General features: G+C 38.8%; 1 protein-coding gene across 1 annotated transcript in view; it reads right to left on the reverse strand.

The window, feature by feature from the left end:
* dctn1b (dynactin 1b) overlaps positions 1-12,001 on the reverse strand; it is a 46,338-nt gene that overhangs the window by 21,279 nt on the left and 13,058 nt on the right. The window contains 1 exon segment of the mRNA XM_062440292.1: positions 9,952-9,983. Coding sequence (XP_062296276.1) covers positions 9,952-9,983 — 32 coding nt within the window.

Here is a 12,001-nt window from a genome sequence, read left to right on the forward strand (position 1 = left end):
AAGGTGATAAAACAGCAAAAGATGCTCGAGAGACCAGGAGAGAAAGGGCTCAGGACAGACAGACAGGTAAAGCCGAACAGTCAGACAGACAGCCGCTCAGGCCGGGAAGCTGCAGTGATGCAAATGGCCGCGGTGATTCTTTATTTTCCCAGGCTCTCCCCCTTCTCTCTTTCTCTCCCTCAGTCCTCCCGTTATCGTCCTCCTTTATGTCCTCTTTCCCAGCTTCTCTCATAATCCTCGGCACCTCCCTTTTTTCCTCTTTCTGTTCCGATTAGGACTCTGACATCCTCCTCTTCCTCTTGCTACTGCTGCCGCGAGCCTCCGACCTGCTACTGCTCACACAGGAGACGCCTCGCCTCCCTCTAACCTTCCTCTGCTCCCTCTGTCTCCTCCTCCTCCTCCCCCCCTTTTCACTCTCTGCTTATTGTGAGTTGTTAGCCGAGCCAATGCCCTGCTCTCCTGCATTACATCACTGTGCACCCTCATCCCTCCCTCCTTCCTTCCCTCCCTCCCTCCCTTCCTCTCTCCGCCGCTCACCCACTCATCCTCCACAGACAGAGGGGGAGGGAGGGATGGGTGAGACAGTGAGTGTGGTCTGTGGTGATGAGGCGGCGGCGGCGGCTGTGACTTGGGACAGACGGAGGAGCAAAGATGTGAGACCAGACGAGGGCGGGGCTCCGGAGACGGAGGTAAGAGGGGTAAAAATGAACAGCAACACTGATGCAAGCCTCTCCTGTCGCCTAGCAACGCTCACAGGCTCATTGAAACGAGACAAAAACAACGAGGAAACCTACAAGTGAGCTGCTTTATGACGTGTTTTAAGAGGTTCAAGGTGTGGAAAGGTGTTTTTGATTCAGATTTTTTTCTTTTCAGATTTAAACTTATTTAAAAGATAAAGGTGGGGATATTTCATATTTTTGTTTCTCATTAAGACAACCATGTCTTTGAGTTCGTCTCTTGACACTTTCTGACTTCTTTTTCATTGTTTCCACCCTGATGAAGATCCTGCGAAGCTGAAACAGCATTTTAACAAATCTGCCTGGCGAAATAAAGACTTTAAATACACAGTATGAATTAGAATCTTTGAGCTGCATGTATCAAACCCTGCAATCAACTTGCTTGATGTTTATGTCTACACTATATGTTGTTGAGATTTGGAGGGTTTGCACGTCAGCTCTTCTACCAGACATCGTTAACCTTTGACACCCTTCTCTGTTTGGGTTAAAAGAGATGTTTATGAGTACCTTTGGAGAACCATATTTTCACTTTTAAAGTGCTTGAAGAACGTTTTCTTTTAGCACCTTAAGGTTTCCTGGACTTACAGTTTGTGAAATTGAATGAGCATTTTACAACGTGCATGAATTAAAGGAGCAGTGTGTAGACTTTAGTGGCATCTAGCAGTGAGAATGCAAATTACAATCAACTGAATACCCCTCCCCTCCCCCTCCTCTTCCAGTGGCCGAGAAACTCATAAAAAACACGAAAGACCCTTTGGTTTGTCCGTTCTGGGATACAGGAGAAACATGGAAAGACTAAAAATGTCTGATTCTGTGGAAGATATAAAGGCTCCTTCTAGGGTAACAAAAACACAATGATTCTTATTTTCAAATGATTATACACTAATTAAAACCTACTTACGAATATTATATTCTATTTATGTCAATATATCCTCCTGAATCTTACACACTGGTCTCTTCATTTTCCTTACTGCCTGTAGCGCTCAAGTCCAATAGGTCCTACTAAAGGCTTAAATCTTTGAAACAGCTCACAAATATATATTTTCATTTTTTTTAAAGATGCTCAATAATCTCCTAAAACAGCTGAGTACTCTAGTTTCTAGCAAACAGTCACATTACCCAAACAAGAGTAAATAATGTATTTATTAGGGAGTATTTTCAGCCGTGCATTTGGTGATTGAGTATTTCTGGTAGGAGGAAGATGATGATGTATGTGGGATTGATTTAAAATAAACTACACTAACTATGTTTATAATGAAGGAACATGTCATCCAGTGCCACAGTGTAATTTTTTATGGCTATATATCAATATAGTGTATATTTTTATACAGTAGTTTTCCAGGATATTCAACTGGAGCTAAAACAAAAAGCAGACAGGAATATTTTTTGTTGTTGTTGTTTTTGGCTAATGGAGTGCATTTAAATCCCTCTAATTTACCACAATAATACAAAATATTTCCATGAAGTACTCTGCTTTTTACTGGCACTGCTTATAGTTTTGCATAATGCATCCCAATACAATCAGATTTATTAAAGGGAGCCTTTTTTTCTTTTAACTACTTGAATCTCTGAATAAAATCAGAGAGAGGTCTGCAGCCAGGTTACCACAATACAATATAAACAGTCAGTGTACACAAATATTTGGTTTTGCCCAACTCTAATAGTCACAGTTGCTGTACACCAGCTTCCTGTAACACAAGGAGTTTATTAATCCTTATTACATGGGTTAAAATATTATGCTGAATCATAACAGCCTGGATTAGGGCTCAGACAAAGTGGTAATCTTGAGATTCAGAGGTAAAACCGATTGTATTAAGGAGGAATTCTTCAGTCTAAGAGGTGATTTTTCACATGTCAATCTATTCCTAAACATCCGAGAGCCATTAGAGTAGCTATCGTACTGTAATATCTTCCTCAGCTGCACTAATCTCCTTCTCTGCACCGACAGCTCATCAGGAGGAGAGAGCGAAGTAAGAGGATTAATTCGGTGGGGATACTCTGATTAGCTGCTAGCGTTAAACCTAAGAGACTTTTATAAACGTTGCAGCGTGAAAATGGGCAGAAGTCATTAAAGACGACTGAGAGGAAACACAATTAGGCTTATAGTGAAGTAAATACAGATGGTAGAGTGTTTGAGTGTGAAAGGATGTTATAAAGAATTGATTAAAGTCGATTTATTTTTTAAATGAAAGAAAGAAAGAAGCAGGGATTTCAGAGTCTGGACTGCTGAACCAGAAAGAAAGTGTTTATGTATATCCATTACGGAGTAGCTAAGGGGAAATCTGTCCTGTTAAAATATTAAGCATCTTTCTCTCTCTCTCTCTCTCTATAAACCCCCACTCACTTCCTCTGCACCACACACAGAGTGACGCTCTGAGAAGACATCCACCAGCTGAAGTGATGGGAGTGAGACGGACAGACACAAAGAGGGATGATGGGATGGGTTGAGATGTATCAGATTCCTGTTTTCCCAGCACACACAGGGAGGATCGCAGCCTCTGAGGTCACTGCTCTGCAGCCTCCAGCAGCACAAAAGGGGATAAAATTACTGCCCGAGAAGCATTAACGCAGCATAAACCAGCGCAGCTCAGCTCAGCTCGTTCCGTCGGGGGGGGGGGGTCAAAAAAGTGTCCGATGTGTCTCGTGTTTGAGAAAACTTTACACTCAGATGTTTAGTTGCCAGATCAGGAAGTGTTTGGAGTCTGCAACGTAATATGAAGAGCTGCATTGTACTGACAGAGGACAGAGAAATAATCTGCAACTATTTTAATAATGGAATAATCATTTTTAGTCATTTTTTATGTAACATATTTGCTGGTTGCAGCTTCTTAAATGTGAGGATTTGAAGCCTTTCTGTGTCATATATGATCGGGGATAAGAGGTGATTTTTAGCTGCTGATCAGACAAAACAAGACATTTGAAGATGTGGACATAGGATTTAAGAAATGGGACAAATTTAATAATCATGACAATAATCAATAACCATAATAATTGCTAGTTGCCTCCTTAATAATATGGCACAAAAATTATCCAAATTAATTAATTAATTGGAATTGAATATAAGTTTAGTTTTCTGTGTATATCGTACATTTACAAAGTTATTGCACACTGACAGTTACTTCTACTCTAGTAACTGTCCGAGAACCAAAACATTGTAAATAAAGTGAATAAAAGTGACCTACAGTGTCCAGGTCTGTCTGAACCCAATGCAGTAAACTTCCTGTCTGTGGCTGCACACAAAGAAAAACACAAGCCTAAGTCCAGATGTTAAATAGAAGAAGAAGCTAAAATGAACAGTAAAGGGAACTAAATAAATAAAGGTTAATGGTATTTTGTCTTGCCATCAGCTCTAATAAGCATCATCAGCAGCTGTTAATTGCTCCTAATTAGATTTTATTAATTTAATTCTTTACTTCTGGTTGTTGCTGGTTCGGCAGTGTTTAGTCACTAAATAAAAAAAGGTCCTAATAGGAACGCTGCTCTGATCGGGGCACCGCCGCTCTGACTCCTTTGTTGTTTTTACACTGTGTGCCATGTTAACATGTTGCCATAGCGACCTCACACACGTGTAATTGTTGTGCTGTGGGGCTTTGAGGTTGTCATTATTATTCCTGCAGTCTAGTCGATTTTATTTTGCATCTAATTTAAACACTTGAACATTTCTAAGTCATGTTTCTTATACCTTTAAAAAGGGGGACACATTATGCACATGTACAGGTCTATATTTTTTATTTTTGGGGTTTACTAGAATATCTTTGCATGATTAACAGCCAAATAAATCCTTATTTATTTTATACTGGCCCTTTAAGCAGCCCCTCAGTTCAGCCGTAGTTCCTGTCTCTGTAAGGCCTCCCCCTCCTGATGAGCCCACTCTGCTCTGATTGGCCAGCTTCTATAAAATGCCCTTTTCCTCACTCAAAATATCAACTTCTCAATAACATTCATACACGTTTGAGCCTGAATCCAATCTGAAATATTCAAGTGGACAATGTGAACAACCTGCAACAACAGACAGCCATTTGTGGGCATATAAAACAATTTAACATATTTAAATATCTTTTTTTATTTTGTCATGTGTTGCTTTTATATTCTGTTTTGATGCATTTAATGTTGTATGTTAAGCACTTTGAATTGCCTTGCTGCTGAAATGTGCTATACAAATAAATCCTAACGTCATCAGGAGGAGGATGTAGTGCTAACTTTGCAGACGGACCCTGACTTTTGATTTAAAGGGAGCATTTTTACATACGTTCGCCTCAAGTCTTAGAACTATGCCTGACATTAACACAGACATTCAATATTATAACAGTATATATATGACAGGAAATCACAAAAAGCATGTTACATCCTCTTTAAAAGCTTAGTACTCAATTGCTATGTTATTGCTCCTCCTATTTGTACATTTTTATTCATTTTCCTGTGTTGAAACTTTACATTTACTACCAACAGCCCTCAGTTACCTCTGTAAATATGAAAGCATCCTGGTTCTGCACTAAAGTGAGCTTCTGAAGTTGAAAGTCAGCCTGCCGAGGAGCGAGACGCAGTACAGGAGACGATAAAGCACAGCAGAGCTGACAGGAAATCTATACTCTGCAGGTATGGGCTCTGCAGGCAGGCAGGCGGGCGGGAGGGCGGCGGGTTTCACCTCCGTCACTATCTGACATTTTCGAGGCAGAGCAGCAAACGAACGCCTGCGCGTATGACTCAGCTGAGGATGATTGTTAAAGAGCACTGGAGCTTTCATCCTAAAATGTTGAAGTCACAAAGAAATGATATTTACACAGTGTCTTTGGTGTTGATTCATGCTCAATATAAACAAGATGTTGTGGATGGATTTTAATAAAAGGGAATGGATTAAAACTGTGCCGGCTAGACGTTAACAAAGAATAAAAAAAGATTCAAATTAACTATGAAATACTGAGCTGCCACAATTGTTTTCTTCTTCGATATGAATAAAGTCAAGCTCGACATCCATAATGTCTCAAGATAAAGAAACAAGGATAGCAGGGATGAAAACTACATAATGCTCTGATGTGTTACTTTTACCTTAAAGTCAGAGCTTTCTGCAGTGTAGTATGGTGAAGGATCACATATTACATGTATATTTTAATGTTGCATTTAACATGTAAGTGACTGATCCAGCTGTACGGACCATCACTGAGTATCGAAACTGATCAGAAGACGAGATGAGTCAGATTTAGAGCTGCAGAGATCAATAATCTGCAACTATTTTGATAATCAATTCATAGTTTGGGTCATTTTTAAAGTAGAAAAATAAGAAAATGCAGATTGTCTTTTTTTGAGGATTTGCTGTTATTCTTGATCTTATGTGATGGGAAATTCAATATGTTTGATTTTTGGACAGTTGGTTGAACAAAACAGTTTTCATCTATGACTGCAACAGCTCCCCCCCACCCCCTCCCCCGAAACCCTGTTTAAACAATGATCTAATGACAACAGCACACCTGGTCGAAGTTGATTACGTATGTTGTTTGCTTCACGTCTTTGTCCACTTTGACTCTGATGAAGACACAGTGGTGCTGAAACATTAGCCTGTTTGTACAATTAAAGACTGTGAATCAGTCGCTTTTGTTCTCTAGAAATCAGCTTTTCTCTAACTGAGAAGTACCTGATTCATGTTTCATCCAGCCAGTTTGTGTTTAAAGAAACTGTGATGGACATTTTTCACTGTTTTCAGGTCGATAATCGATAAAGAAAATACTCTTCAGTTGCAGCCTCGGTCAGAACATGTCTGATTCAACTCAGCAGCTGATTTATTACACTGTACGCTTTCTTTGCAGACATTAAAGGACAGGTTCACCATTTTTTAAGGCGTTCCTAAAACAACAGTCAAGTACCCAAATCAACACTGAAACAAGTTTCTCTTGCTGTAATCATCATTCCTCCTGTTCATACTGAACAGTATCTCCTCTTAATGCACTCTGAATGTAAGTGATGGGGGGGGGGGACTTCAGTCCTTCGTCTGTGTAAAAATGTATTTAAAAGTTTATTTGAAGCGAATATGAAGCTTCAGCCGTCCAAATTAATGAAATCAAGTGACAATCTTTTAATTCTGCTGTGGTTTTAGTGTCAAATCCCCTCTTTGTAACTATACTTCCACTGTCGAGACACAAAGAGGGAATCGTCTTACTAAAAAGACTGTAACTGTGGTAGATACTCACTTTATTTGACTAACTCAGACAGCTAAATCCTCATTATATCTGCAGATAAACTTTTAAATATTTCAGGAACAGCTCTGTGTCATCCTGTCTCTGCAATCTGAAATCCACCAATTCTTATGAAAAAGTCACAAATACTAAACGCACAAAATGTACCCAAATGGAGCCAAAAGGACTAAAACAGATTTAATGTTCCTGTGCACACAAAGATTGTAACTAACCACCAGATATAAGACAAAAGAGTCCCACTAAAACCTCTAACTGCCTCCTAAACAACCCATGGTGCCTTCACAGACACCAGAACCAGGTCTACTTATAGTCTATAGCTGCATAAGAGGGGAGGAAGTGACTTTCATGTCATAATAAGCTGGATTTTCTCTGTTTTTATACTTAAACATGTCTTCTTCTTTAACATGCTTCAAATGCACAGAAAGCAGACAGACACAGAGGCGACAGACAAAACACACCATGTGCCACAAGAGCAGACAACAGCATGGCGAGGTCAGGTGACAGGAAGTGGGCATGGCGCTATGAGGACACAAATTTCTTCTTCTTCTTCTTCTTCTTGTTTTTCCTCTTCCATTCACTCTCACATGAAACACAGAGCAGCTCAGACAACAAGACAAGACAGACGAGGGCAGTGAGGTTTGAGGAGGCCCGTGAGGAACCATGGGTAAAAATGAGGGACTGATGGAGGGGTGGGGTGGGGTGGGGGCCTTGTTACCATGCAGCAGCTAGGCCATTCAGAACCACGGTTACCACGGTTACCACAGTCATCATAACATTACCACTGTACCGAGGTTAGAGAAACATGCAGCACCTTTTTGGGCTTCACTCCTCGCTGCGTGGTCGGAAGGAAGGAAGGAAGGAAGGAAGGAAAGGAAGGAAAGATAAGAGGGAAGGAGGGAGGGAGGGTGAAGGTCAAAGGTCAGGTATGTCAGTGGCATGCTGGAGGTGAAGGGGACTGTAGTGAATCAGTGCTCTCCAGTGAGGGACCACAGACCTGGATCAAATATACTGTGCAGTATATTTTCACACACACACATCTCTCCCTCACACACGTTTCTTCATTCTCATTTTCAGGCAAGTTCCACTAATTAAAAATGTCTCAAATACGACTTAAGTTATTCTGTTATTCTAATATCCTCAAATATCTTATAATAAACTCTGCAGAACATCTTAATCGCTCTATAAATGACACACATTTCTCCTTATAACACATTCACAGCTCATTTAAATATAATATCTGTCTTTTTTTTCACTTCACACACACCTGATGCTGCTTTTAAGACAATTCTTAAAGATATTTTTGAATTGCTCATCTTGCCAACCCTTAATTATCACTGATTCATACAGTTATTTATGTTGTCTTAAATATGCAACTAACCAGGTCAACTTAGTTTCTCTCTTTTTCTCTTGATTAAGTCTCAGTTAGACTCTTATCCTGTTAAATAATGAAAAATATCTGAACCAAAATCTTCAGGTCACTGCCTCTGGGTTAAAGATATGAACTGATGGCTCCGTGTAACATCCAGTAAATGTCAGTTGTTGGGTTATGGCCGCGCTGACATTTAAGCCTGATAAGCTCCTGGAGGGCAGACATTTCTCATCATTTTAAATCAAGGATTACACTGAAAATAAAGATGGAAACTTGACACTTATCACACCTGCAAATGTTTAACCATTACAGTATATTAATGAACACAAAAACTATTAACCACTAAGGTCAGAGGAGAATTTAAGTCCGGATAAATTCAGCCTCAGAGAAGATTTTAAACATCTTTTAAACTCAACTTTTTTCACATTTTCTGACACAAAAAAAAACTAATTTAGGATAATGTATGATATTAACAGTGAGAAGGTTATGTTAGGATAGATTATAATCCTAAAGTGCTCATCTTTTGTTAATAATAATATAGAATAAAAGAATATCTACTGAGAAAAAGAGAGAGAAAAAAGACTGCTTTGACTCTGTACTGCACTGTATTTCTTCCACTGCTGCATATTACCTTATCATATAGTCATATTCATAACAATGACACAGAAAAACAGTTAAGACCAAAACAAACAAATAAAAATGATCTCTTTTTTTTAATATCTTTTGGGACTTTTGGGGATTTTTGGAAATCCTAAGCAGTGTGTGTGGCAGATTTTTAGACACAAATCAGATCATATAATTTTAATCTAAAAGGTTAAACTGATCTCTTCTGTTTATTATAATGAATAAATAAATTGGTCCTGAACTAGAAGTGTATTTCTAAGTAAACATCGCCCTCTGCTGGTCAGATAAGAGAGCAGAACACTAAACTCTGAATTTAGGAAGATCTGTATTTGTTATGCAATAACTTGCTACTATTAAAATATCAATGATTAGGGAGAAAGACATTATGTTATTACGAAAAAAAGGTTTTCAAGATTTTACCTCAGTTGAACTCCTCCCTCATACTTTCCATCCCATGTATTTGAACGTGTGTAAAAGGAGAGTTATGTGCACAGTTTTTTAGGTATAAGTATATTATGCTTTTGAACTGCGAGTTAGTTCTTCTAAGCTGCATGTAGTTTAAGTAGCTATCTTTCAGACTGAGTTAAAACATTATGAAGCAAAAAAAATGCATTTAATAATTTAAAAAATGCTGAAAGTAAAAGTCAAAATACTCATCACATCCATTTACACACACACACACATTCAACAAACAACACCTGTAAAGAGGCAGGTTTTTTTGACAGCAGTTGTAAGAAATTGCTGAACAGTCAGTGTTGAAACAGGCAGGTGTGGCACAGCGCAGGTCATTTTATCCTCCAATATTCAACAGGGGGGAAAAAACAGGGTTTACTTTAGATAACACAGAGTGTGTGTTGTGTGTGTGTGTGTGTGTGTGTGTGTGTGTGTGTGTGTGTGTGTGTGTGTGTGTGTGTGTGTGTGTGTGTGTGTGTGTGTGTGTGTGTGTGTGTGTGTGTGTGTGTGTCCAATATCTGCTACTGATTTCCTGCGGGGGAGAACTTTGTGTCAGAGCGAGCAACATTATCAGACTCACCAGTTTAGTGGACTTGGGCGTCTCCAGGATCTCTGCAGGGAGAATGAAAGAGAGACAAAGATAATGTTTTATAAGGTGTAACGCCCCACAAGGATCCTGGTGCAAACATTATGACTTATGATTTATTGTCTTTTCACCAGATGGTCAACTCTAATACAAACTGTCAGAGAGACTGCATGAAACACACTCTTCTCCTCTTTCTTTTCTTTACTCAGATAATACTGGAGAAAAACAATTGTTGCTTATAATGGTTTTAATCTCAGTGTTTCTTCTGCTGCCGTACTTGGTTGCCCTGGAGACGAACTACTTTTTTTTCTTCTTTTTTTTATGTGTCAAATAATTCAATTTCTCATGTCAGTGATGAGCACGGCAGCACACAGAGTCGCCGCAGTGTCTTACAAGGACTTTTCTTTTGTGTTTGTAGCTTTAATCTGAAGAAACATCTTGTTGCCAGGTAACATCTGAATCACCTGCTGAGCTCATTAACATTAACCCAAAAAAAAAAAAAAAAGACACAGTTCACTGTGTCCCCAATTTAACTTTATCTGCCTGCCCTAGGAAGCCAGGAAGTGGATGCTCTTGAACCAAATACAGCTCATCATCCCCCCACCCTCTGTTTGATGTCTAATAGCAGCAGCGAGGCGTAACCATGGAAACAAGAGACCATGAGAGGGCAAAAAATATCAGTGAGCAGATGTGGAAAGTACTGGCAACTTCTTTTCTTGTGTTGAAGGTTGAGTGAGGACAATGATTCAATGTTTATAAACCTCTACGTTGTACAAATTCAAATATAAATCATTCTGATTTAAAGGGCGGGTTCACAGTTTTTCAAGTCTGTCTTAATAACAAGTTTTGTATCATCATCATTATCATTTCATCTGCTGAGGAATAATGTGTGATAATGTGAAGGTCCTTCTGTGCAAAAATCTATTTATAGTTTATATGAAGCTAATATGAAGCTTCAGTCGTCCAAATATGTCAAATAAAGTAGATATTTTTCAACATTCCAGTCCTTTTAGTGCCAACGTCCCTCTTTTTGTTACTATACTTCCACCACAGCTCAACAGGAAACACAAAGAGGGAACTTGATGCTACTAAGAATATAAATCTGTCAGATATCCACTTTATATGACTAACTCAGACTGCTGGAGCCTCTTATAAGCTTCAGATAAACTTTTAAATGTATTTTTGCACTAAACGACTTTAGTGCCTCCATCACTTACATTGAAAGCACATTTGGAGAGGATCTTTTAATAGTCAGTATGAACAGGAGGAATGATTACAGCAAGGAAAAACTCTTTCAGCGTTCATATGGACACCTGACTAAGAAAACTATGAACCTGTCCTTTAATATACAATAAGAAATATGAACTTAAAGTCATCAATAAGTTAACAATTTAATCAATATAATCAGTATTAAATAGCTGAGACTGAAATTAAACAATCTCACCACAGGGCTAATTTGTAGCTGCTCTCATTATTTACATTATCAAACATTATTCCTCAGCAGATGCAATGATTATTATGGTGATATGATTAAAAGCTCCATAACAGCTACTAATACGCCCCAACTGGTATTAGAATAATTTTTCATGATTTCTGTGACATTAAATTTGTTCAGCTCCTGCAGCCTTTGATGAAATTTAACACTTTTGTTATTAGGAGTCAATCAAGCAGCTTTAATCTCTTGATGGATAGATTTATTCTTAAAAAATGGATCTCCTTTTTACTTCGGCTTAAGGAAACATAAGATGTTTGTTGTCAACAGGCAGCCGGAGGACATTTTGGAGTTAAACCTGCTGTTACAGATCAGCTAGAGGGCAATGCTCTGCTTAATCAGTGACTCATGACCATATCTTTAATCAAGCTCATTTATATTTTAGGCTTCCAGCCAAAATGCTGAGGTGACTTACAGTAGGTCGGCAGATATGGTTACATCGCCTTCAGGGCCAAACAAACAACACACCTGTGACCTGGAAGTTTCAGGAAGGTGTCTGCTGGATCTCAATGTCCTGCAGCATCTGTTAATGTTCAGATTTATTTATTTTTA

This window comes from Scomber scombrus, chromosome 19 (genome assembly GCF_963691925.1).
Source record: "Scomber scombrus chromosome 19, fScoSco1.1, whole genome shotgun sequence".
NCBI classification, from domain to species: domain Eukaryota; kingdom Metazoa; phylum Chordata; class Actinopteri; order Scombriformes; family Scombridae; genus Scomber; species Scomber scombrus.